Here is a 26,956-nt window from a genome sequence, read left to right on the forward strand (position 1 = left end):
TATATGGGATGTGTATCATTTCCCCTCTTAAACTGGCAATTCAGAGTTAATTAATTACTTCAGGAGTAAGCTTTACAGTAGATGGAGCCAGTCCCGGTCACTGGTACTTACCATGTTGGTACTGCTTAACCAAAAGAGAGAAACTTCAGCATTCAGCCTCTATGTCTCTGTTATTCAGGCAAGAATAAACGAAAGAAAGATAAAACGAAAACTTCGTTATATACTTCCAGGCCCAAGAATTCTGACATAATGCCAGTGTTTGAGGGCACACCCATACTGTGTGATCTGAAGAATATATGTGATTAGTTTGGAGTTGCCTGTAATATCTAAAAATATTAGTGCTTGAATGTGACGTTATTGTGATACTAGTTTTGTGCACTTTCTGAATTATGGTGAAGAATACCAGAAACGCAACCAAGAAAGAGGATTTGGATCCAGATGCAGATTTTTCAGAAAATCCTGGAGAAACGATGAGAGATACTCAGTATGATGCCATTGTTTGATCTCTTCTACATTCCAGGAAACTGATCTTGGGAAGCAGGTTCAGGCTTGGGCATCAGCTGGGTTTAGAGGTGGACTATTGATCCAGAGGGAGTGGAGTCATGAGAAATGCAGTGAGAGCCAGAACCTCACAGGCTAGGGTTCCTTTACTTGCCACTCATTCTGATCTAGATCACATATGGCTGTTATTTAAAGAAATACACTGGTTGAAAGGCAAATTTACTTTGAAGAGATGGAAGCATGTACTTAAAAAGCACCCACCATAATGCTTTCTTCAGTTCAAGGATTAAAGTGGCCAATGTTTCATAGGGTTAAAGTTCCATATGTTTGGTCAAGCAATCTGCATGTGTGTTTTACACCTGCTTCTACATCTAAAAAGCCACTGCTTAATGAGTTGCCCCTAAAGAATAGTAGTTTATTTTGGGATGTTTGCTTCTCCACTCCAAGTGTGCAGCGTGCCAAAATCTTCATGTTAAGATGGAAGTAGATTGCACTAGATTTGAAAATATTGCAATCTTTTGTTCCTTTTTTTTAAAAAAAATCATTTAAAGAAAGATAATAGTTTAAAACAAGTACATTTTTGCTGAAAGGAAGGATCTGGGAATTTATATAGTTAAAGGGCTCTCGGCAACAAAACACAAAAATGTGATAGATTTCAGAAATACTTCTAAGGTGTTAATTTGTGAGAAAAAGACTTGGCCATGCTGAGTTTTCTTTTCATCCTGTATTTTCCCATGTTGAATGTGTCTCATATAATCAGAAGAAGAATCTTTGGCTTATATTGCTCGCTGTCAAACTAGACCAGTGACTTCTTCAGTTAGTGTTTAGGAATAACTGTTATTTGTTTGAATATTTTAATCCTGTTTCTCACAAAATACTAGATACTCTTCTCGTGGCTAAACAAAATTGAGCCAGTCTGTGATGTGACTGTTTTAACAATGAGAGATACTCAAAAACTTAATTTTTCTGTTGGTGAGGCTTGTATAATGGAAAAATAGGCTTTTTGTTGTCAGTTTACTAATCATACTTGGAGTTGACTTTAAGCATAAGGTCCTTCACTCTTTAGACCAAACTTGAGGGTATACAAGAACTCTGAGACCTAGGCACTTAGCAGCAGTTATGAGAAGGTATCCTTGCAACAGGAATCATTTAAGTGTTCCAAAACTGTGTAAGAGTTACATAGGTATATGTGTCGGAAAAGGAGTAACAGCAACAGAAATCTTGTGATGTGTTTCCAAGGCATAATAGTTTTTGCACAAAATGAACTGTTGCAACATTTGCTTCTCCTCCTCTTGCTTTAAAGCTCACCTGGTTATAACAGGGCACAGACTCAGGAAGTAAGTTTTGAGAAAAGCAAGTGAGGTTGCTAAGAAGTGTCTGCTTTTCAAGCAGCCAAGGGAGCATCTTCTCTGTTAGGCTGCCTACTTCAATACACAACCTCCAGGGAATAAATCAGCTAATTATAACAGTGGTAAGAGACAAACAGAGCTTTTCTTCCCTTCCATCAGTAACTAAATATTGTTTTCATAGAATTTTGTCTCCTCATCATCCCTCCTTTTCTCAGTATAACTGTTTTTCTTCCCTTCCTTTCTGTCACTATGACACCCAGCTTGAAAAGGGGAAAAAAGTAAGGAAGTGAAGAATTCTGAAGTTTCTTATGCCAACCTTGAAAAAGAGGACCTTGCTGCAGATACTCACCCCAAGGCCAGGGAGTCCAGTATGAAAAGATTGAAAATCTAAGTTAATGCTTTTAGAGAATGCAGAAGGCAACTCAGTTTGACAATGGCATGGAAAAGTAGAACATAATCAGGGAAAAATTCATTGGGAAGCTTGAAAGAACAGACACAACGCTGGGCAGAAGTGATAAGATCAGGGGTACAGGATTTGTTCGGGAAGTGGGGCATGATAACTTCCTGGAGAGAAAGGAATAGTTCCACCTTTAGAACCTTCCTCAAAGACTGATGAAAATGAAGAAGTGGCAAATAAATTAATTTAGAAATTGACAAGAAAATACACACGAGTGGTTGGATGTTGTCTGGTCTTTGTCTAACAGACCTGTAGCATATGTGAATGAATCTTCCTAGCTACTTGGGAAAATGCCAAAAGCAAAACCACCAGCTCTGAAAAAAAGGCAGAAGGAAGGAGCTGAGTCCCTTTGTGGTATTTCTGTGTAAATGTGTTCTTGGATTAAAAAAAAACTCAGGAGAGAATGAGACAGCAGGCCTCAGGATTACTCTTTAAAGGATGGAGCCAGAGTGTCTAGACCTCTTTGGAAGGAAGTATACTACTTTGGCTAGTCTTCAATTCATAGTAACTCATTACTCAAATCTCTTTTGAAAATATGACTTTCTTAAATTACACAAGATGTCACCATTTCTGGATAAGTTCCCAATAAACTCTAAAGAGGAATTAAGAACAATTATTCCAGAAGGTCAGCTCATAGTACACATCTCTCTCCAAATTTCACTTGCCTTTTGAGATGCTGTGGCATTGTCAGTAGTTTCAGTAACCATCATGCAGCATGCGTTTTTACAGTCTTCTGAGATTCTTGGAAAAGTCCAGAATACAGCTGAGATCTTCCTGAGGAGAACAAATGTTTTGGTAAAAATGACAATTCATTAAATTCCTGAAATGTATCTTCAGTTGTTTTTGGATCTTTGGGGATTTCCTTTGTCAGCTCCATAGAAAGCAGTCTATATACCAGATTAATTTCAGACTATTGCACTACCACACAAATTGGGCATCAGATGAGCCTCCTGTAAAGCATATGAAACTCTGGAAAGGATTGCTTTATTTTAACTGTAACTAAAAAGCAGATCCTTTCAAAGCAGCTGGATCGACACTCACACAGGGAGTTGTCCGGAACTATTTAAGTGAGTGCAGATTTACCAGAGCAGTGAAGGGAGCTGTCCTGTCTGTGTTAGCACTGCTCAGTGCATTCTTCTAATCATATGCAATTTTAATCACATGGCCTAACATGCACATCATCACAGGCGGATGCTATAGTTTTGATGACAAATCTCTTTCTCTTTGCAGCTCTATTAGGGCTCATTATTGTACATCGAAGCATACAGAACTTGACAGTAATAGGAATGGTTAAAATATTTGTTTTTCATTTGAAGTTGATGTTTAAAACACTCTTAGTTAATTTATGAAGAACTGCTTTCTTTCTAAAAGTGCTTTTAGTTTAGTTTCCATGGGTGTCATGCAAAAAGATTTAGCTAGGTTTGAAAATGCTGAAAAAACTGTAAGCAAACACATTGGACTAAGACCAGTGATTTGTGACCCACCTAAAAAATTGTCAGAAGAGGAAATAATGGCCTGACTTTAACTTCTCATTTGAAATATAATCTGTCTTTTAATTTGGGATTGTGTTGCTGTGCGGAAGTTGGCTGTATGTAATACAGTATCTGATTTTTTTCCATCACATTGAAGAGATTGTTTGATTTTTTGAACAGATTTTTTGGTCAGTAACCATATGCTCTGTGTAGCAATTACTGTACCCAAAGAGAAGTTTGCCATGCATACCTTAAAATTGATTCTCAGGCTTAAACTGTGATGATTTATCTTTAGCGTAACAGCTGAAGACTTGCACACCTAAACATTAATTCACATTCCAAGTGAACATAAAATGTATTTTGGCTAATAGCAATGTGTTCTGTAACTAGACACTGAACATATTAATGATACTGTGTAACTGAGTGTTACTGCTCCCATTTGTGCTAAATATTACACATCTCAAATTCTGTCAGTACTTCGATCCTTAGATTCTCTTTTCCATTTGAAACACTATCAAGTTGTGTTTATGTGTTCCACTATTAATCAATAGTGAGCTGGCTTATCATTTTCTCAGTAGGTTAGTATTTTCCACTACAGCTTAAAGACATAAATGTAAATAACTGTTCACTTTCTCTTCACACTTTTTTCTGTTTAGGGATGTTACTTAAATGCTAATGAGACAGGGCCTGATATCACCATCCTCCAGAAAATAATGCAAGTAGGAGAAAACATAGTGAAGAAGTTTTGCAAGTAAATTTGCATGGTGTCCTGCCTATAGAGGAAACCTTGAAAAATCTGGAAATGAGCACAGTCACAGTTCGGTAGCTGCGTGTCAATTTTGTAGATCTATGCTTCAGTGAAAAGAGGGTGTTCCTTTCCCTAGAGGCACGCACGCATTCCTCAAATGATACAATGACACTGAAGGTACATGTGCTTTCCCCCTCAGCCCTATCTTTTTTCATGAAAGTAGAAGTGTCTGTATGTCTGTAGGTGTGCATGCATGTGTGACATCGCCACGAAGGGCAGCTAATCCTACTGAAACAAGTAGTAAAATTAAAGTAGATAAAGGTTTCTATTTTTTTTTTAAAGCCAGATTTAATGAAGAAATACCAGCTTTTTCCTTTGAACTGCACTAGTTTTTATGGTCCTTGTAGTGATATGTGTCTCAGCTTAGAAATTACATGGAGTGTAAGAGAATCCAAAACAGTAGTTAAGATGATAACCATATCATTCACCTCTGATGTGGAGACTCAGGTTTAAGTCACTGGTCTGTTGTGACCCCAAGAGAGTTCTCTAACCACTGGTTTACCCAACACACACTTTTTCCCTGGTCCAAAGATTATATATAGTTACATAAATGTATTGAAATAGTTTCAAAAATACTTAAAAACAAAACTTACAAGCATTATTGGTCAGGACGCTTGTTTGGAAAACAGAGCAATGGTAAAGGGGGACTTTAATCATCTCATAATCCAGCAGTCTTGAGTTCCACATTCTGTTCTTTCCTTTTTAAAAAAGTAGAAACAAAAAAACCCCACTTCTGAATGAATCTTACTTTAAGTTTCACATAGAAAAGTGGAATTCTCAAAAATGGGAAAAGTGGAAGTCAAACACTTTACTGGATTGTAAAGGCAATATGTTGCAAAGTAAGGGAGTGTTCTGTTTGCACTATATTGAATCCTTTCTAAACTACTCTTCTCAACTACATTATTTTTGTGTGATTTTTTTGAATGAGTAGGTAATGTGTTAGAGCTTTGGTGGTAGCTTCAGAAATCTTAATACTGTTTGAAGTGGCCTTGGAGTTTTCTTTTTTCTGTGGCATGGACTTCAAAGAAGTACAGAACTCAACTTCTCAAAGTATTATGACTATATTTTTATAGACCTAGGAAGAACTACACAATTATGCAGTATCAGTCATAGGTTTGATTTGCTTAGGCACCAAACGAGATTTAGAACTGTTCCCTTTTCAGATGGGTATCATCAGTCCATTCTTGTCCGTGGTGAAGTTTTATATATGTACAATAATTTTCATCTGCTGAAGTAATTCCTGTTCGTTTTGACAGTTCATTAAAATATAGCATTACTGAAATATATCAATTCAGAGCACAGAGGTCTCTTAAGTATCTCCTTTTCTTTCTCTCCCTTTCCCCCATACCTCTCTCTTTGTTTCTCTGTCCACCTCTCCCCTCCCTGTTCCCCCTCGCTGCCTCTCTATCCCCAACACTCTCACACTCTCTCCATTATCTATCTTTCCATCCACCCCATCTCTGTCCACCTCTCTTATCTTCCCCCATCTCTCTCTATCCAAATTATCTCTCTGCCTCCTTCTTTTTCTCTCTCTCTACCAGCTTAAAGCATACAGAAAATCGCCTGAAACAAAGTAATACAAAACACAAATCGGGAAGCATTGCCCATTGAGCTGGAAATAGTTAGATGAAAGGATATAGTGACAAAGGGAAGTAGCCGGAAAAGAGAGAAGTTAATCTATTTGTTTACAAAAAAATTGGTGTTCCTCACTGAGGATGAGCCAATGACAAGTATGAGTAGACTTAAACAGGACAAGTCACCCATAATCCTATCCAACATTAAAAAGGAAAACAGTGAAATAGAGAAGACGTGTTCTACTTAGAATATGGAAATCTGCTTGGGTTGTATACTCTTTTTTATTAACTGAGACTTACCATAGTAATAATAGCAAATATCCTAAAGAATTGCTGGAGTATTTGACTGATTATACTTAAGTTCATGAAAGAATAAAAGCCTATGGAGAAATATCTGAAAGGAACATGAAGTATTTCAGACATTAAGAAAAGAGCTGAAGATGGGAATGTCTGATATTCAGAGATAATTTAGATGACAGCTACCAATGAAAAGAAAAAAAGGTGTAACTAGGGATTACTGGCAGTAGAGAGAGAAAAGTTTTAGATTCACAAGCATTTGATTGACTTTGGTGATATTACTGATTGTGTTGGATGGGTATCACATGTCCAGAAATGCCTTTCTTTTTAATGTATGGTAAACAAGAGAATTTAACACTCAAGTGCTTCAGATTTAAAATGGAGCTGCTTTGGAATACGCACGAAGAATAAGATAATGTCGTGGTTTAGCGGCAGCTCAGCCCCACACAGTCGCTCGCTCACTCCCCCACCGGTAGATGGGGGAGAGAATCAGAAGGGTAACGCTCGTGGGTTGGGATAAGAACAGTTTAATAATGAAAATTAAAAGAAACAACAGTAGAAATGCAATGTGAAGGAGAACAACGAGAGGCGCAAAGCCCCGGGGGAGGGGGGAAGGGAGGGGAGGGGAGAGGGGGAACGAACCGCCGGAACAAACCGCACGCGCCGCAGCCGCTCGCCGCCCGCCGACCCGACGCCGCGCCGCCCGCGCGCTGCCACTGCCCCCCCTCAATATACTGGTCATGGTGTCACATGGTATGGAATGAACCTGCCATTGGCCAGTCGGGGTCAGCCGCCCCCACCATGGCCCTGCCCCTCCCAGCCCCCCCTGCCACGCCACGCGGCAGAGCGCGGGAAGCTGGAAAGGTAGCTGACCCCCACAGTGAGGAGAATTAACCCCTTCTCAGCCAAAACCAGCACATTCTCCACCCCTTATTCCATACCACTTACACCATGCCCAGGTCCCATATGATGCAATACAACCGTACCAACCACCACCCCTCCCCTTCCCATCCTTTAACATAATACACAGACATCATTCCCTTAGTTCATGGATCTTCCCTGTAAAATGTCCATTAAAATGTCCATTGAGTTCACGCAGTCCATGACTCTGGGCTCCATCTGTTGTATCAGTCTTTCCGGGTGGGAGAGATGGTGTGTGGCGTTGGGTTGCTGCATACCGAGTCAGTCATCGTTCCATCACTGCTGCACGGCTTGTTTCATAGTTGATCTTCCATGGGTTGGGAGGCTCGTACTCTGATATCATTGATACAACACAGAGGTGACACACAATATTATATAGCAGTTCACATTGTGCCATTCAGTTCATTGACTGTTTTCACCCAAAATCAAATCCCCTTGAGGCACACATCGGATTTCTCCATCCTCCCGCATCACCCACCAAGTGCACCCAGGTCCTCGAGCAAAAACAATCCCACGAATGGGTTTGCCTTTGCCAGAGGCAGGAAGAACCCAGACTGTTTTGCCCAGCATACTTTTTGTGTGCACTACAGGGACTCTATCCCCTTCCACAGTATGTAGGATTTCTGACTGGGCAGGGCCAGCTCGGTTGGCAGATCCCCTCGTGTTGACTAACCACGTGGCTTTTGCTAAATGTGTATCCCAGTGCTTGAATGTCCCACCCCCCATTGCTCTCAGTGTGGTTTTTAACAGTCCATTGTACCTTTCAATTTTCCCAGAGGCTGGTGCGTGATAGGGGATGTGATACACCCACTCAATGCCGTGCTCTTTGGCCCAGGTGTCTATGAGGCTATTTCGGAAATGAGTCCCATTGTCTGACTCAATCCTCTCTGGGGTGCCATGTCGCCACAGGACTTGTTTCTCAAGACCCAGGATAGTGTTCCGGGCAGTGGCGTGGGGGACAGGATATGTTTCCAGCCAGCCAGTCGTTGTTTCTACCATTGTAAGCACATGGCGCTTGCCTTGGCGGGTCTGTGGGAGTGTGATATAGTCAATTTGCCAGGCCTCCCCATATTTATATTTCAGCCATCGTCCCCCATACCACAGAGGCTTTACCCGCTTCGCTTGCTTGATTGCAGCGCATGTGTCACATTCGTGGATAACCTGTGCAATAATACCCATGGTCAAGTCCACCCCTCGATCACGAGCCCACCTGTATGTTGCATCTCTCCCTTGATGGCCTGAGGTGTCATGGGCCCACCGAGCTAGAAATAGTTCACCCTTATGCTGCCAGTCCAGATCCACCTCAGCCACTTCAATCTTGGCAGCCCGATCTACCTGCTGGTTGTTTCGATGTTCTTCAGTGGCCCGACTCTTGGGGACGTGAGCATCCACATGCCGTACCTTTACAACCAGTTTCTCTACCCGGGCAGCAATATCTTGCCACAATGTGGCAGCCCAGATGGGTTTGCCTCTGCGCTGCCAGTTGCTTTGCTTCCATTGCTGCAGCCAGCCCCACAGGGCATTTGCCACCATCCAGGAGTCAGTATAGAGATAGAGCACTGGCCACTTTTCCCGTTCAGCGATGTCTAAGGCCAGCTGGATGGCCTTTACCTCTGCAAACTGGCTCGATTCACCTTCTCCTTCAGCAGTTTCTGCTACTTGTCGTGTAGGACTCCATACAGCAGCCTTCCATCTCCGGTGCTTTCCCACAAGGCGACAGGACCCATCAGTGAACAGGGCATATTGCTTCTCATCTGCTGGCAGTTTGTTATACAGTGGGGCTTCTTCAGCACGTGTCACCTCCTCCTCTGGTGATAATCCAAAATCTTTGCCTTCTGGCCAGTCCATAATCACTTCCAAGATTCCTGGGCGACTGGGGTTTCCTACTCGAGCCCGCTGGGTGATCAGTGCAACCCATTTACTCCACGTAGCATCAGTTGCATGGTGTGTAGAGGGGATGTTTCCTTTGAACATCCAGCCCAGCACTGGCAGTCGGGGTGCCAGGAGCAACTGTGCTTCAGTACCAACCACTTCTGAAGCAGCTCGAACCCCTTCATATGCTGCCAATATCTCTTTTTCAGTTGGAGTATAGCGGGCTTCAGACCCTCTGTATCCCCGACTCCAAAACCCTAGGGGTCGACCCCGGGTCTCCCCAGGTGCTTTCTGCCAGAGACTCCAGGTAGGGCCATTCTCCCCGGCTGCAGTGTAGAGCACATTTTTTACATCTTGTCCTGCCCGGACTGGCCCAAGAGCTACTGCATGGACTATTTCTCGTTTAATCTGTTCAAAGGCTTGTCGTTGCTCAGGGCCCCATTTGAAATCATTCTTTTTCCGGGTCACTTGATAGAGAGGGCTCACGATCAGACTGTAATTTGGAATATGCATTCTCCAAAAACCCACAACGCCCAAGAAAGCTTGTGTTTCCTTTTTGCTAGTTGGTGGAGACATGGCTGCTATTTTGTTGATCACATCCATTGGAATCTGACGACGACCGTCTTGCCATTTAATTCCTAAGAACTGGATTTCTCGTGCAGGTCCCTTCACCTTACTTTGTTTTATGGCAAAACCAGCTTTCAGAAGGATTTGGACTATTTTCTCACCTTTCTCAAAAACTTCTTCTGCTGTGCTGCCCCACACAATGATGTCATCAATGTATTGAAGGTGTTCTGGAGCTTCTCCCTGTTCCAGTACAGTCTGAATCAGTCCATGGCAAATGGTAGGACTGTGTTTCCACCCCTGGGGCAGTCGATTCCAGGTGTACTGGACGCCCCTCCATGTGAAAGCAAACTGTGGCCTGCACTCTGCTGCCAGAGGGATTGAGAAGAATGCATTAGCAATATCAATTGTGGCATACCACTTGGCCGCCTTTGACTCCAGTTCGTATTGAAGTTCTAGCATGTCTGGCACAGCAGCACTCAACGGTGGAGTGACTTCATTCAGGCCACGATAGTCTACTGTTAGTCTCCACTCTCCATTAGACTTCCGGACTGGCCATATGGGACTGTTAAAGGGTGAGTGGGTCTTACTGATGACTCCTTGGCTCCTCAGTTGGTGAATGAGTTTATGGATGGGGATCAGAGAGTCTCTGTTGGTGCGATATTGCCGCCGGTGCACTGTTGTGGTGGCGATTGGCACCTGTTGTTCTTTGACCTTCAGCAACCCCACCACAGAAGGGTCCTTTGAGAGACCGGGCAAGGTAGACAGCTGTTCAGTTTCCTCCGTCTCCAAGGCAGCTACACCAAAAGCCCACTTGTAACCTTTTGGGTCCTTGAAATACCCTCTCCTGAGGTAGTCTATACCAAGGATGCACGGAGCCTCTGGGCCAGTCACAATGGGGTGCTTCTGCCACTCATTGCCAGTTAGGCTCACTTCGGCCTCCAATACAGTTAGCTCTTGGGATCCCCCTGTCACTCCAGCAATGCTGATGGGTTCTGCCCCTATATAGTTTGATGGCATTAAGGTGCACTGTGCGCCGGTGTCCACTAAAGCTTTATACTCCTGTGGGTCGGACGTGCCAGGCCATCGGATCCACACAGTCCAGTAAGCCCGGTTATCCCTTTCCTCCACCCGGCTGGAGGCAGGGCCCCTCTAGTCCTGATCATGGCAGTCACAACTCACTTCCTGTAAATGTGAATCAGGAGTCCCTCTATTACACTTAGAAATAAAATCTGCGCTTCTACTCCTCTGTCTGGGGACTTGCTCGCTGGAAACTGGAGCAGCAGCTTTCCTGGAAGAGCCTCCCTGAGTGACTGTTCTTCCTTGCAGTTCATGTACTCGTGCCTGTAGGGTCGAAGTAGGCTTGCCATCCCACCTCATCATGTCCTCTCCGTGGTCACGCAGGTAGAACCATAGGGTGGCCCGTGGTGTGTATCCCCTTCTTTGAGCCAAAGGACGCTTATTCCTAACAGCTGAGACACTGCTCTGTCGAGGTGGGGAGTAGGACAGATCTTCTTTGAGTTGCTGGACCTCTTGGGATAGTTTCTCCACAGCAGAGACAAGCGAGGAAGAGATATTTGTGTCATAATCCCGGAGCCTATCTATCACCTCTGCCACCGTTGGTGTCTCGTCATCTTTCCAGGACATCACTGCCAATGAGTTTGCATGCGAAGATGGTGCGCTCCGTACAAACTTCCGCCACATGGGTCGTGTGCACTCGGCTTCATCTGGATCTTTGGATGACCGTTGATCATCCAGGTCACCATAAATCACCTCAAACACAGCTAATTCCCTGAGATACTGGATGCCTTTCTCCATAGTTGTCCATTTTCCTGGGCGATATGTAACATCTTCTTTAAAGGGATACCTTTCCTTCACTCCAGACAGGAGTCGCCTCCAGAGGCTGAGGGCTTGTGGTTTTTTTCCAATTGCTTTGTCAACGCCCCCTTCCCCAGAAAGGGATCCCAATTGTTTGGCTTCTTTTCCCTCTAGTTCCAGGCTACTGGCCCCATTATCCCAGCATCGGAGCAGCCAGGTGGCAATGTGCTCACCTGAACGACGGCTATAATCTTTTCGCATATCTCGCAACTCGCTTAAGGACAGGGATCGGGTGGTCTCTATTTCATTTATTACTTCTCCCTCCTCTCCCCGCGATGGCCCTGGTTCTTCATCATCCCGTTCTAAACGAGTTGATGTCCGCTTCCAATATTTCGTCTTGTGTATGGGGGCAACTGATACTGGTACGGGTTTATTTTCTGAGCTAGCTCCGGTACTTGTTGTGGGGGTTTGAGTGGCTGCAGTGCCTGTTGTCAGGGCTGGATTGCCTACAGTGCCAGTCACTTTGCATTTCAATCCAGAGACATTCTCTTCCCCCTGGGGGCACTGAATACTGTTGAGCAGGGCTCGGTATGCATGGGCCAGACCCCAGCACGTTGCAGTTATCTGTGTCTCTCTGGAGTTCCCAGCGTAACAACATACTTTCTCCAAATATTCTACTAGTTTTTTAGGATTCTGCACTTGCTCGGGGGTGAAACTCCAAAACACTGGGGGTGCCCACTGCCCTAGGTATTTGCCCATGCTATCCCACATGCCCTGCCACTCGTAACTATCAAGCCTCGGGGCAGATTTCTGGGTGATATTCTTAAGTTGCTTAGTCAAAACCAAAACAACATGCCCAAAAACTAACAATGACTGCACCTTAACCACCCAAGGATGTTCAAGATACAAAAACGTTGTTGTAACAAAGGCACAGACATCATAGAACAAAGTTGCAAAGGTATTATTCTGTATTTCCTCCATATAAAATCTCTCAGAGGAGGAGGTATAATTGCTAATTGCCTCAACAAGGTGGTATCCGAAGTACAGTAACGGTTTCAGCAAAAACCCCAAATACCAGGTAAAGCTGAAAACGAGTGTTTGTATAACAAATCTCGTAGGCAAAACATTACTAATCACAGCAGAACACAGCAGACTCAAACAACCAACACCGATTTTTAACACCCACTGCAAAAAGGACAACATGGTGCTGTGACCAGCAGCTGTTGTTATCTCCAACCCTCGTGCCCCACGTTGGGCGCCAAAAAGACTGTCGTGGTTTAGCGGCAGCTCAGCCCCACACAGTCGCTCGCTCACTCCCCCACCGGTAGATGGGGGAGAGAATCAGAAGGGTAACGCTCGTGGGTTGGGATAAGAACAGTTTAATAATGAAAATTAAAAGAAACAACAGTAGAAATGCAATGTGAAGGAGAACAACGAGAGGCGCAAAGCCCCGGGGGAGGGGGGAAGGGAGGGGAGGGGAGAGGGGGAACGAACCGCCGGAACAAACCGCACGCGCCGCAGCCGCTCGCCGCCCGCCGACCCGACGCCGCGCCGCCCGCGCGCTGCCACTGCCCCCCCTCAATATACTGGTCATGGTGTCACATGGTATGGAATGAACCTGCCATTGGCCAGTCGGGGTCAGCCGCCCCCACCATGGCCCTGCCCCTCCCAGCCCCCCCTGCCACGCCACGCGGCAGAGCGCGGGAAGCTGGAAAGGTAGCTGACCCCCACAGTGAGGAGAATTAACCCCTTCTCAGCCAAAACCAGCACAGATAATTAATGTTTTGCATAGAAAAGAAAGAGTGAGGAAAAGTACACAGACTGGCTAATTCAGTGAGTAATAACAAATCTGGAGAGATGGTTTTGTTAGTTAAAATGTAAGTATGGATGAGCATATTTAGAAGAGATATAAAGAGGACATATGGAAGGGAAGTTCTTTACAGTCAGCTTGCAATTGTCTTGAGAAAGAGGTAATTAATGTAATGGGTAAAAAAGCTGTCTTGCAAAGATCAAGGTCATGTACTTCTGCACTCCATTTCCTAAGTCTCTCTGCTTTTGAAAGATCTTAAGTCTAGGCACAGAGCTGTAGAAGTGGAGAGAGCACTTTTAGAGTCTCTCAGACCCAGGAGCACTGGGAAGCATGGTGAAGTAACACTCACCTGTATTATCTGTGGATGACATTATCTGTGTCAGGGTCAACAGAGCGAGCTAATAATCTATGTATGGCTCTGCTTAGATTCACATATGTGGAGGAATGATACCCGCTCTAAATCTACACAGAGCAAGCTTGGGTCTAGCAGGACTTCTTAGCTTAGATTCAGTGTCATGCAAATGTGACCACAATTTTTCCAGATCCTTGCTAGCTTTGGAAGCATTATAACTGCATGCAGTTAGCTAAGAAGTGCTGTTAGATCCAAACTGGCTTTATGCAGACAGTTCCTATGTCTCTGTACCCCTGTTTGTCTGCAGATAATCTGCCCATGAACTGTGGCGTGTGGACTGTATGTTGTCAGCATGTTGTATGTACCCCTGAGTATTGTACGTTATCACATGGTTTTCTTCAGATAAAATTAACTCCCCTTTCATAGCACAAGATGGATGGTGCTCCCTTAGTTGCTATTTAGTATTTTATTTCCTCATTGTTAGCCTGGGCTTATGCCTTTAGTGCATATTATGCAGATGTTTCTAGAAAGAGAATTATTTTCCTCACATGCTTCTCAGTAGAGTTTTGCAAACATAATGCATTTATTTTCAAAACAACCTTGTTTGATGACAGGGTGTTATTACTCCATTTTACAAATGGATCTGTGAAGCCCTGAGACATTAAGGTCAATGTTATTGGGTAATTTTAGATGCATAGTTCAAACCACCTAAAACCTGATTTCTGATTTTGCAGAGTATTTGTTATCCCATACCATTTTAAAGTGCAAAGCACAATTGCCTCTGCAGGGCAACTGCAAATGTGCTTTTACAGTCAAAACTCAGGATATGAAATTGGGCACTCTGAAAGTTACATGTTTAATGATCATTCTCGCAAAGTTGGGTTTAAGAGACTTTCCTACTATCAAAAAACCTTTGTGTTAGAAAAAGTCTACATGTCTAGGGCAATATTGGACAACCCTGCATTATGAATGTCTTCTTTTTCCCCTTGCAGTCATCTAGTTCATTCAGAATATATTCCCCTTTCTGTTTTAAGTTTAAGTTCAGCAGGTTCTGTTGCTACTGAGTCATGACCTACCTTTAGAGTAGATTACATAGACAGGCTGAGGCAGGTTTACTGAGGAAAAATATGCATGCAATTAATAGATCACGGAATTCAACTTTATGCATACATAAGCAGGAATTGAATTAAGATAAAGTCTTGTGCTATTTCTTGACTCTTTGGTATGACTCATTATAATATTTTGACATAATTGTATCTATGTAATTTTCTTTTTTTTTTTTTGTAAAAACAAACTGATAAATTAGGAATTCCATTACGTTTGCAGTATCAACACTCATACACATTAGACCTGTGCAATTTTTGCATCACAGCTGACCAGCTGCATGGTAACAGCTCCTGGGACTAAGAACCTGAGTATTCATGGCCAAAGAAATAATCTTTTAGGGCTGATCAATCTTGCAAGCCACTAACTAGATGAACCTGATGTAGGTCAATAGCAGAGATGGCACTTCTAAGATGTGCTGCACAGAACTCTATGTGCTTTAGTGGAATGCTTGGTGGGAGTAGTCAGTGGTCATGTCATAATTATTATTTTGCTGAAACTGTTGCTGACATTTGCACAGTTATCGTGGGATTCAGTTTAGGAAAATGTGTTCTAGCAGGGTGTCTAACAAATGTTTCTGCTCACTCAGTGGAAGTTCAGCTCTTCTAATCTGCCTGACCGTCGTCTGAGCTTTAGCCTTTAGTCCAAACATCTTGTGTGTCTTTGTGTCCTTTCACAGCTCTTAGTCGTACCCTGGAGGCTGATGCTTCCAGTATTTTTACTCAGCTATTTTCATTCTTTCAACTCCCCCTCTCCAAATTTCTGGTCTTGCCTGTACTGTCCTCTTTTCTGTCTTCTCATTTAGTTTTATTTTAATATCCTGTGAATTTCCCTTCATCTGCTCACTCACGTTTCCTGCCCTCAGAAATCCCATGTTTTCTCCTATGAATCTAGATCTCCTTTCTGAGAACTCTTTAGTCTGAGGTAGATGTCTGACACATGAAATTCCAACTCAAATAAAGCAGTTGTAGTCATAAGCAAAGTAAAATGTGATTTTACACTGGGGAGTGGAGGTAATGCTTAAGAATAGGTAGTGTTGCTAGGGCACTTTCTAAATTTACCATCCATAAAGAAGAAAAATTAGCTAGAGAAAGAACATCCATGGATCTTTTTTTTACGGAGGGGCAGTAACTTTTTAGCATGGTTTGTACAGGAGACCATGATTTATTTAATTCTGCATGGTAGAATGAACAGATTCGTAGAATGCATTAGTGCATGAATAGTACACTCAAGGAACTTACTGTTTATAGAAGACAATCTGATTATTATAGTAGAATGAAGGGAATACTGTAATCAAGTAGTATGGAAATAGTTTGAGAAATCCTAAAATAACATTAAGATTTAAGAGCCTTTTGCAAAAATCAGGCATGAAAGTGCATGAAAATTTGTTGATTAAAAACCTGCTGGTTGAAGGGGCAAAAAAGGACATTTATTTATAAATTTTGTGTGTGTGTATATATATATATAAAAGGAAGAACTAAATTCCTCAGTAAATGAATTTAATTTTATTGGTTGAACTAGTTACTCTGGAGAGTGAATGGGAGAAGTCCCTTGTGCCAGTAAAAGTGCTATTTTGCTCACATCCAGCATATATGCATGTTACCGGTACTTTGTATTACACTAGTACTGCTGTACTGGTAACATGTTCCAAGTGGAGAACTAGCTTCAGAATGCTGGTACATTGAACACCTTTATAAATCAGTCTCAACTATGAAAGACTCTCAAAGTATTTGACTGATAAGTAATGGGAGAAGCTCTTTACAGTTTCTCAAAAAAAAAAAGTAAATTTCAGAGTACATGATATTTTCTGTTATGTAGGCTGGATGTTTTATTTTATTAAGGGCATTAGATTGAAAATATACTCCACATCTGAGATGTCTTTTTTTTTAAAAAAATATTGTGAAGAACTAAAATCATCTCACAGTATGGTTTAAAGTTCCCAAAAAGGAAAAATATGATTATAAATATTGCTTTCCATAAGTCTAATATAATGTTTTAGTATAATTTTACTTTGAATATAAATTTAAAAAATCATTAATTATCTAGAACCTGGACAGAAAGCATTAATGATTCATGAATCATAATTTATGAAAAACTCAGTTCCATTTTAAAATAGAAGTATAAAACTAGTTAGTGAAAGGAATAGAGAATATGCAACATTTTAATTTTAAATATATAATTGGATTTAAGTAAACTACATGATACTCTGATTCTTAAAAACTTAATTAGGAAAAAAACCCCATTGCATTAGCTTGAATATGAATGATGTAGTGGATTAAAGTTTTACTAGATAAGAGATATTAAAAACAGAGACTACAAAAGATAGTTTATTCTACCAAATTTTAAGTTTAGTAACTAGGTGGTTACTCTAACTGTAAAACAAGGAGGAAGATGCATTTAAATGTGGCTGACTCCCAAGCTAATCTCAGGAAAGTCTGGTATGAAAGCTGTCATGTTCCTCCAACCTGTTTGTTTCCTTTGTTCAGTGTCTTGAAAGAAGTTGTCACTTGGGGACATGCCAAAGTTTGATTCTGCTGAGTATTTTCATTTTGGAGGAAGAAACCAAAATTACATTAGTCAAAATGACAGACACTGAAAAACTGGAAATTATTACAAAATACTTCATAGGACAGGATTAGACTGTCATAAAACCTTGATAATCTTCAGGAATGGCTTGAACTCAATGAATCTGATAATTAAAGAATATATATAAGAATACAAATAAAATGGTAAGGACAGATTATGCAGAAGTTGATATCAGATACTTCAGATAACCACTCTATACAGGTTCTTATGTTTATAATATCAAAAGAATTTTGAGGTCTCAGGAAAGCTCAGGGTACTTACCTTCTCTAGCAACATATAGTAAGAATAGTCCTAATCCCAAACAGGTTACAATACAGAAACACAGGCAAACAAAAGTAACAGAAAAAGCCCCAACATTTTATCTCAATTTTTCCTCAAGGCTACAAAGAAGGGTGTACCAGAATTGTGATTTCTTTTCACATCTTTTAGTGTGGGCAAGTGGGTCTTGCCTTTTTAGAGTCTGTCTCGAGTTCCTCAGATGTCTGCATTTCGGTATTCAGTTCCATTCAAATTTACCTTGTCTACTTTCAGTCTTTTTGTTTTTCCCCAACTGCCCAATAGGAGTTGTTGCATCTTGGTATTTGTTTTCCTCTTCTTTGATGTCTGTAATAAAAATGGTGTCAGTTATACAGTTGGTGCCTGGGAGACATTCTGGTGCCTAGTTCATTTTGTGTTGAAACATCCAGAGGAATTCATATCTGGCAGTGCCTGCAGGTAGTTGGGGCAAAATCTGTTATTTAGCCGTGTAGCTAGCACAATACACCAGGATCTATTCTTGACACCTCAAATAATGAACTTTCTTTTTTACTTAAATGATGTATTAAGGCTAGCATGTTATCACTAGCAATAAACTGTGACATCTTTTCAATAATTTCTTAAATAATTTGAGGCGAAAGCAGATCCTCAGATTGGTGAAAATTCTCTCATGATAGTAGATTGCTGATCTAATCTGCTACTTTCACTTGATAAAATTATGCCCTGCAACTACAGGTCTGCCATTTCGTTTTCAGAAGCTGTATCAAACCTGATGATAATGTGACTTTCACTATAGTGAAAGTTAGTGACTATAGACAGCACCTACTATGTTTATTTATAACTCACACTTGATATTGAGGTGCCCATGTTTTGAAATAGATCCTTATGTTTGATACTAGATCTGTGACAACTGTCCTCCCTGTCCTTCCACACTGAAGATGCAATTTGCAATGAAGTTACAAAAGCAAGTTCAGCTGGTGGTGTCTGAGGCTGAATCTGAGAACTGAAATGCTTCTATGAATATCAAGAGGGATGTTTTACTTTCAAGGCTATTGAAGCCAACAGGATCTTAAGCACATCTTCAGAGTATTGCTCTGACATTCTGAGAAGAGTATTTTATTTAAACAGTTGGAATGAGCGCATCAAGTATTAGTTTTGTATTACATTATTCCATTTCAGGTGTATTAGATGATTTCTTATTCAGGTGTTTATGAATATGTTTAGTGAAGTGCGTGATTGAAAATTCATGGAAAGCGTAATAGACAGTGAATTAGAAATGGCAAGGAGTAATGTCAGTGAAATATCATACAGTTGACTGGTACCAGATTAATCAAATATATTAAGCATTAATTTAAACAGAATTAGTATTATTCACCCCCCAAAAATCTGACATGCATGTAGATTGCCTTCTAAAGTGATTTTGTGGCAGTTGTGGTCAAAGTAAAACAAAGCTCTCGTTCTTTGTCAGGCTTAAAATTGAACAAAATTCAGAAGACGGTTTGAAATTATCATTAATTACTTATTTAGAAATAGATCAGCTATTCAAACATTTTTATTGAGGAGCACTTATTAATAAGATTTGAGTCATTCCTGTAAGGATAATAATTATTGTTAATGCTTGTCTTCTAGTTTGCATTATTTATATAATACCGAATTTTACAATCAAATTATTCTCTATTTTTCTTGATCTTTTGCCCTAAAATCACATTTTTACTGGCAGTGTTTTCAACGGAACTTCAATTTCAGTTAGTTTTAAAGATAAAATGTAAGACTATCTATTAATTTACAAGCACAGAATTAAAAATGTATTAGTTGATTGGCAATTGCAGAATTCAAGATAAACTAGGAAAGCAAGAATTTGATTAAATCTGAACAAATTTAATATTTCTGTAGGCATCCAAAGGCATAGAACTAAGTATATGCATAAGTATCTGGAAAATGGAAGCTTCTGTCAAAATTGATTTATCATGGGGAGAAATAAAGTAGGAGGAGGGGAGTAAAGGTGGAAAGGATAAAAGTACTGTGATGTCTTTAAAACTGTAGATGCTCTTCAGGAACAAATGTACAGTGTGAGATAGTAAAAGCAGAGAGGGTGTGTTCAGTGAGAGTGAAAGAGTGTGTGTGTGCATGTGGCTAACTGGATATCTTACTTAACAGTGGTTTACCCCATCTTTTGCAAACCATTTAAATTTAGAGAGATACCATTTTCCCAAGACTATTAAATTTAGAACGGAGTAGTAGGGACAGCTGGCTTCAGGATAATTGGTAAATTTGAACTCTGACAGACCAGGCTGACAGCAATGAGGCTGTCTGTTGCTTTAACCCTTTAATCCCATAAAGCAAGTGTCTCAGTCCTAAGAATTCTAAGTTAATACAGCTCCTGTACCTCTTCCCAGCTTTCTTTCATATGCTTTCACACCATAATCTTACTCTTCTCTTGATCTTCTTTCCTTCTGAGAAATGCCTACTGCTCTTTTCCCAGATAAATTCTACACAACTAAATGAAGTTCACTTCCATTCACTTTTTTGACTCCCTTGGTAAGCAAGCACCCTCATGCTGAAGCATTCTGGATTCTTTGACTGTTCTCCTCTCTTCCCTTCTGAGCTGGCTCTGAGATGTGTACATGCTTTCCTGCTTCCTGCAAGGAGGGCCAGCAGTAGTAGAAGCTGGAATTAGTTGTTATTTGCATCTGGAAGGATTTCAGATCGTATGGAGTGTAGGACAATATTTATTTTATCCTCTCTGATACATAGTAATCTACCAGTCTTAAATCCAAGAAACAAATCAATCATGAAACTATGGTGCATTTCAGGAATAACTTCTGACAGCTATTACAGGCAAAACTGAGATGTCCTCAGTTTCCTTTTGTGTGACTCTATAGATATTTTTTTAAATAAATATCTTGCTACAAACTGTGTATTTATTATTTTTGTTTCGATGATTTTAATTAAACTAGATGTTGTTAAAAAAACCAAGCAATTTACAGCATCTTCTGCAAGATATTAGCCTACATTCAGAGATTCCATGTAGGCTTTTTCATAGAGACTAGTCGTAGTTCCTGAGAGAAATTCCTTGCTCTTCTTTATGCTTGAAATGTTCTGTTGCAAAGCCAGTGTCGACTGATTTGTTATTTTTATGATTGTTTCTGTATTTTATCTAGAATTACCCAAAGACGAGCTATAGAGTCATTCACTAGTTAAGGTTCTGGAGGCTAAGATATTTCTTTCCCAGGTGAATGCTCTAATCTCCCTTTTTAAGGATTTTCCACCATCACCGAGCACCTTGAAAAGAATTCAGTTTTTCTCAATTCTGTGGGAAGAGGAGATGGCTGTTTATACTCATGAAACCCCCTCTGAACTCTGGGTCTTAAATGGAGGACATTTTTCGTAAGTCTTGAGATGCCTCATCCTTGAAACAGAGGGGTGTTCAGAAACATGCGTGTCTTCAGTATTTCCTCTTGACTAGTTTTAAGGAATTGCACACTGATTATTCTCAATTTAGATGATTCTCTGCTAAAGTGTTAGCTTTGCACTGTATGTGTGGGTAACATAGGTATTTAAATCAGGGTTCATCCTGGGGAGAAATACATCTAAAATTTACATATTACCTATCTCATATGTGCTAGCCTCTTCATAATTCTAGGCCTCAGGAAACAGCAAAACTGCACTTTAAAATAAAGAAAAAGAATTTCAGGTCAAACCTGAGTACAAAGCACAGAACATAGAAGCCTTTCAGCTTCAGCCAGGTATCTCCTTACAATTTGTTATGCCCTTCTTTTTAGAGGAAATCTGTGAAAATAAAAGGGGTTTACAATAATGGATTGAAGGACAAAATCTAGGCTTCAGTCTATCAATAAGGAAGTAAGATTAAAATTTGAAAGCCAATCATTATAATAATGGACTTCTATTAAACCATGTATAGAAAAAAGAATGTGAAATTATTATTCCTTTCTTGAATCATCTTCAGTTTTTGTAATATCTTCAGCCCCATCACTGTACCTGTATTTTCTTCAGGAGGCCATGTCCAAGTGCATGAAGGATAAGAGGGTGAATGAAGGAATCAGCATGGGTTTACCAAGACTAAATTGTACTTGGCTAACCTGACTGCTGTCTGTGATGAGAAATGAGTCAGCAGTGTGCCCTCACAGCAGAGAAGGCCAACAGTATGCATGGCCAGCAAGTTGAGGGAAGTATGTATTCACCTCTATTCAGAGAGATATACAGTTTTGGAGCCTACAATAGAAGACATGGACAAACTGGAGTAAATCCAGCAGAGCGAGACAGCAAGATCATTAGGAGACTGGAGCCTGTTCTGTCTGAAGAAAAGAAGACTAAACAGGATCTCATTAAGGTGTCCTCAGCTACTTCATTTGGTGCTGAGAAGAGCCAGGCTCTTCCCAGGTGTGCACAGCAAAGGGAAGCGGGGGACAGGTACAAACTCCAGCAAAGAAAGTTATGATTAGATATTAAGGATAAAAATCACAGTGAGGGTAATTAAACACGGGAAAAGATTGGCAAGAGAGGTGGTGAATTTGCCATTATTGAAGATATTTAAAACTTGACTGCACAGTTTCCCGAGCAAACTGATCTATCCTCATAATATAGCTCCAACTTTGAAGTTTTCTCATCTTGGAGAAAGTGGTTGACTTATATGATTCCAAATGTCCGTTTCATATATTCTATGAGTCTTCACAGTTACATTCTGTGCATGTTATTTCCAAAATGTGCTTTCTGACAATGACCATTCTGTCTTTTCTGGCAACAATATCTACAGCTGCCAAGTTCTTTTGGTGCTCATGCTTGGGCATAGGATTGGTCATGACCAATCATGTCCACTACTTGCTGCTGTTACTTGGCTTCTTAAGCAGTGAGACTCTTGGGCAAGAGTTCTGTTCTCATCCTTAACTATCTTTTTTATAGTAATTTTTTCTCATCCACTAATTTAAGGTGCTTTAATTTAGGAATTTTCCTCATCTGTTACTTTCTTCATTAAGAGTTGATAGAAATGAGTGCCTGTTCGCTTTGTTTTCTGTTGCAGTCTGTCATTGTTAGAGGTGGCATTGACCACAAATAATTTGACAGTAGAGTAGCTTTGGTACCTACAAGTTCCTTCAGCCTCTGAAAATTAGAGACTTATCTTTTAGTGGGGCTGAGCTTCAGTCAGCCCATTGCCCACATTGTCACAAACACTCTGAAAAGATTAAATTGTTCAACTTGGCTTGCTATCTGGACCACAAATATTTAGATTTTCAGGACAAAAGAAATAAGCGTGTTTGAAGGTTTGCTTGGATATTGTCACGTATCATGGTCTCACTTTTTGTACAAGCCATTTGACCAACTTTTGACCAGTCCCATAATTCTCACCCCAGTGATTAATGGGAGGACTTTATGGCAGTACTGAATGAAGTTCAATCTATCTCTCATGTTTCCCTCTAGGACAGCCAAAAGCAGCCTGTATGTTATTAATGCATCATGTATCCTAGCTCCAAGTTTCACAGAAAGTGTATGATGGGATGTGTGGTGTACCTGCCTTACATGTGTTAGAAGGGAAAAAACCTCTGTGGTTTCAAATGACTGGGCATATTTTCTCCATCATTATAATACCAGAGTTAATCTTGATGTAATCTGCTTCCCAGTGTCTAGCTTTATTTTTTAGATGAAGTTCAATATAGCTGAAGAAGAGAATTTGGATTCTCTGGATTTGAAGAACAAAGATTACAGATGCATTTTTTATTATGTGCACTTTTATACATGACATCAAGAGGCAGAGGTCTTAGTAAAAAGAATACATCTTTATGTAAAATTCCTGTACAAAATCATGGAACAATTGATGTTGGAAGGCACCTCTGGAAATCATCTGCAGAGGTCAACTAAAGCACGTTGCCTAGGACCATGTCCAGTGAGATTTTGCGTATCTCCAGGGATGGAGTCTCCACAACCTCTTGGGGCATCCCACTATAGTGTTCAACCACCCTTATAGAAAAAAAATGTTTTCTTATTTTCAGATGGAATTTCATGTGTTGAAGTTTGTGCCTGTTGCCTCTTGTCCTGTCACTGGGCACCACTGAGAAAAGCCTGACTTTGTCTTCTTTACACCCTCCCATCAGATACTTACTGATAAGATCCTCCCCAAGCCTTCTCCAGCCTAAACAGTCCCAGCACTCTCAGCCTCTACTCTTATGAAAGATAGTGTGGTCCCTTAGTTTTGGAAGTCAAACACATTTTTTTTTTCTCTCAGTAACAACTGGGAAGTAACTATGCTGATGCTTTGGACTTAAATTTGTAAAATCTTTTTATTTTAATTCCTTTTATCCTGAAATGATAGCTTTATTTAAAGCAACTTTATCCCTTCACATTTTCCTTAAAAAAAAATAATCACTATTTTCTTTATCTGTTACACAATTATAACTGACCCTTCTTTTATGTTTTTACCTTAACTACAAGAAAAAAGAAATAACAACAAAACCAATAAAAATAGAAGCATACGATGTTGGAAGCACTGATACATGGGGAATTACTGTTCTTTTATTGCCTGAATTATGACAAAGCAGTTTCACTCATTCAACTTCAAAATATTTTATGCATAATTTATGTTCGATAGGATAGAACCAAATGTTGTAGTAAAAATAATTTTATATTGCTGTCTTTACCATGCTGAAATATTGATGATGATTTGTATAGTAACTATGTTGACTTTTGTACATCTTATTAGTTCAAAGCTTAGGTTGAGTTCAGTATAGTAAGACTTTAAATGGCACCTTTTAAGGATAAAATCCACATAATGTCTTTTGGAGAATAAGAAACTTTTGTCCTCGGATATGTTACAAATATGAGTTCTGCTTGATGAAGCTCAATGTCTAAGTATGGAAACGATTTCCAGAGAAGGGAAATGGCCTTGGGAAGAAGTTAATAACCATAGCATGTACATATACTTCTTATTCACAAAACCATCCACAGTATGTAGCATTTAGAAGACTATTTTATCCTGTGGTTGTAGATGTCTGTCTTGGCATGTAGCACTAACTAAGTTTAAAATTATTTCAATTTAAAATAAGGTTACATTACACAGTTTGGCAAGAGGTATGTAATTTCTAACTGTGGATTGTATGTATATGGATTATTGTTCTTTTATATTTCATTTGAAATCCATGGGTTGGAGTCTGTGTTTAGAACTACATACTTTTAATTCACAGTGAACCACATCACTAGGAAATGTAAACAAAATGTAACAAAAGACTATGACTTTTACACTAACTTTAGTTATTATTTGTAATCTTGTGGTTGACCAGTACTCTGTGTAACTGAGTAGGACTAGTGTAATTTTTTTCTCTCCCTTCCCTTCTCATGTATCATTATTCTTCTCTTATTAGCATCCTTTTTCTTTCTCTTTTCTCCTTACACAGACAACACCCGATCCCATCTATGAGGGCTTGACTTCTATTCCATTGTCTCATCCCTTAAGCACTTGAAAATATTTTTCTTCCTAAATTTTGCTCCATGCTTGACTTCTGCACATATAAGACTATGCATCTGAAATCAGAACTCTTTGACCAGCAGTGTCTGTAATTCATTACATCCACCATGTACAAGTGTAAAGATGATACAGCCAGCTAACAAGTCTTCATGTTCTAATGCTTGTAGTTATAGGATTGAACTAGCAGGAGCTCAGTTCAAATAATTTGAATTTCTCATTTCTTTCTTCCTTTTTTCTTTTGTTGTATTTAGTTTATTTCTAATACAGAGTATTAATTGTATTTAGTTCTCTACAGGTGTTTTACTTCGTACCATTATGTACTTGTAAGGGCTTCAAAGTCGTCAGAACAGAAGGGAGAACTATAAAAGCTTCAGCCCTTTCTCTCTACTAGATCCCTTTCATCAGAACCAAGTAGTGACACCACTTTTGTGAACTCTTCACAGCCTAGGAAGAAAACATTAGGAATCTTTAGAAACACATTTCCAATGTGCATGTTGTTCAGTGATTTCACTGTCTCTTATCAGATGCTCTGAGTTGTTGCAGCATGTAGAGGATACTGGAGAAAAGCAGTAAGAATCCTGGACCTTACCATAGTCATTCCTAATGCCAAGGCTAATGGTGTTATCACAGCACTCATCTGTGTCCAAAAAATAGAGGTACGAATACTTCCAGTTTCTAGTTATTTGTGGCAGAAATGCTAATGTTGAAGTTTTTCAGGGAATTATAATATTACATGGATGATCCCCAAGGTTATATGAATAACTTGTCTCATTAATTACAAAGCTCACAATCTAAAGAGTATCAACAGAAGGAAGATGGCTTATCAAGGAGAGCTCACATCTTTGTAATGTTTCTCTTTAGTGCATAGGGTCAGGGTTCTATCTCATCTTTCCAGGAAAATACTATTCAATGCTGTTCTGTGCTACAAACTTTGCTGGGAGTTTGGCTACATGAGGCAGCACACTGCAGAATAAGGTTCCCTTGTGGTTCTGTGCATAGCCAAGATACCAACAACGTTTGAAGCATAAAATACTGCTACATTTCTAATACACTAAGAGACTGACACACCTTTTTTATTTCAGAATCAGGGAGAAATAATAATATAATTCACTTTGAACTCATCAAAGTTATGTTTAGGAGGACTGTACTTTGTTGCAGATCTTTGTACTGGACATAACTGGCATTGGTTAAAACATCTACTTACATGTCTACTCCCAGCCCCATCACTGTTCAGAACCATTCCCATTTTCTTTCAGCGTTGGATGAAAGTGGCCAAGAAATCAGTTCAGTTTTGTTGCATAGGAAACCAATAGTAAACCAGCTAATTCATGTTTGAAAAGATCCACCTTGAACTTAAAGAAGAGTTCAAATGATAAAATACAATGCTATTTTATGTTTGTAGCAACAGGAGTGGTTTGTATCTCTTGGTTTGTAAGATCATTTTTTTCCATAGTGTGATTTATCTGCGGGAAATATCTTTTACTTAAGATTGGTTATGGCCAATTCCACTGTAGAATCCTGCAGTTTGGTCTCTTCATGACTCCAAGTGTCCTCAGTGACAGTTTTCCATTCTCAGGTAGACTGGAGTGCTTTTTTATGCTCACTATGATTAGGTGTGGAAAGTTAGCTCTCTTGAACGGGTATTAAGTTTTCATTTGTATCTTCTCTACTCTATTGAGTAAGGGTGACTAGAGTTGCTATGCAGAAATCTTATGAGAGTTCCTAAAAATTGTATTCCTCAT

At 40.1% G+C, this 26,956-nt stretch overlaps 2 protein-coding genes across 8 annotated transcripts in view; one reads left to right on the forward strand and one right to left on the reverse strand.

The window, feature by feature from the left end:
* The window catches only part of ANKS1B (ankyrin repeat and sterile alpha motif domain containing 1B), a 450,718-nt gene that overhangs the window by 12,210 nt on the left and 411,552 nt on the right, over positions 1-26,956 (forward strand). The window lies entirely within an intron of this gene.
* LOC142051114 (uncharacterized) lies at positions 6,967-11,554 on the reverse strand. Its single transcript, XM_075080302.1, has 2 exons — positions 8,140-11,554; positions 6,967-7,712 (listed from the first exon to the last, which is right to left on the reverse strand). Exons 1-2 carry the CDS (start codon positions 10,833-10,835, stop codon positions 7,676-7,678), a joined length of 2,733 nt encoding a protein of 910 aa, XP_074936403.1. The 5' UTR covers positions 10,836-11,554; the 3' UTR covers positions 6,967-7,675.

Source organism: Phalacrocorax aristotelis, chromosome 1 (assembly GCF_949628215.1).
Source record: "Phalacrocorax aristotelis chromosome 1, bGulAri2.1, whole genome shotgun sequence".
In the NCBI taxonomy this organism is placed as follows: Eukaryota; Metazoa; Chordata; class Aves; order Suliformes; family Phalacrocoracidae; genus Phalacrocorax; species Phalacrocorax aristotelis.

Bases quoted from the DNA above. Each gene is read 5' to 3' on its own strand.
- LOC142051114 (XM_075080302.1), bottom strand. From the start codon at position 10,835: ATGCCATCAAACTATATAGGGGCAGAACCCATCAGCATTGCTGGAGTG. The intron at 7,713-8,139 runs GTACAATGGACT...CAATGATATCAG, and splicing joins GCCTCTGGGAAAATTGAAAG to AGTACGAGCCTCCCAACCCA.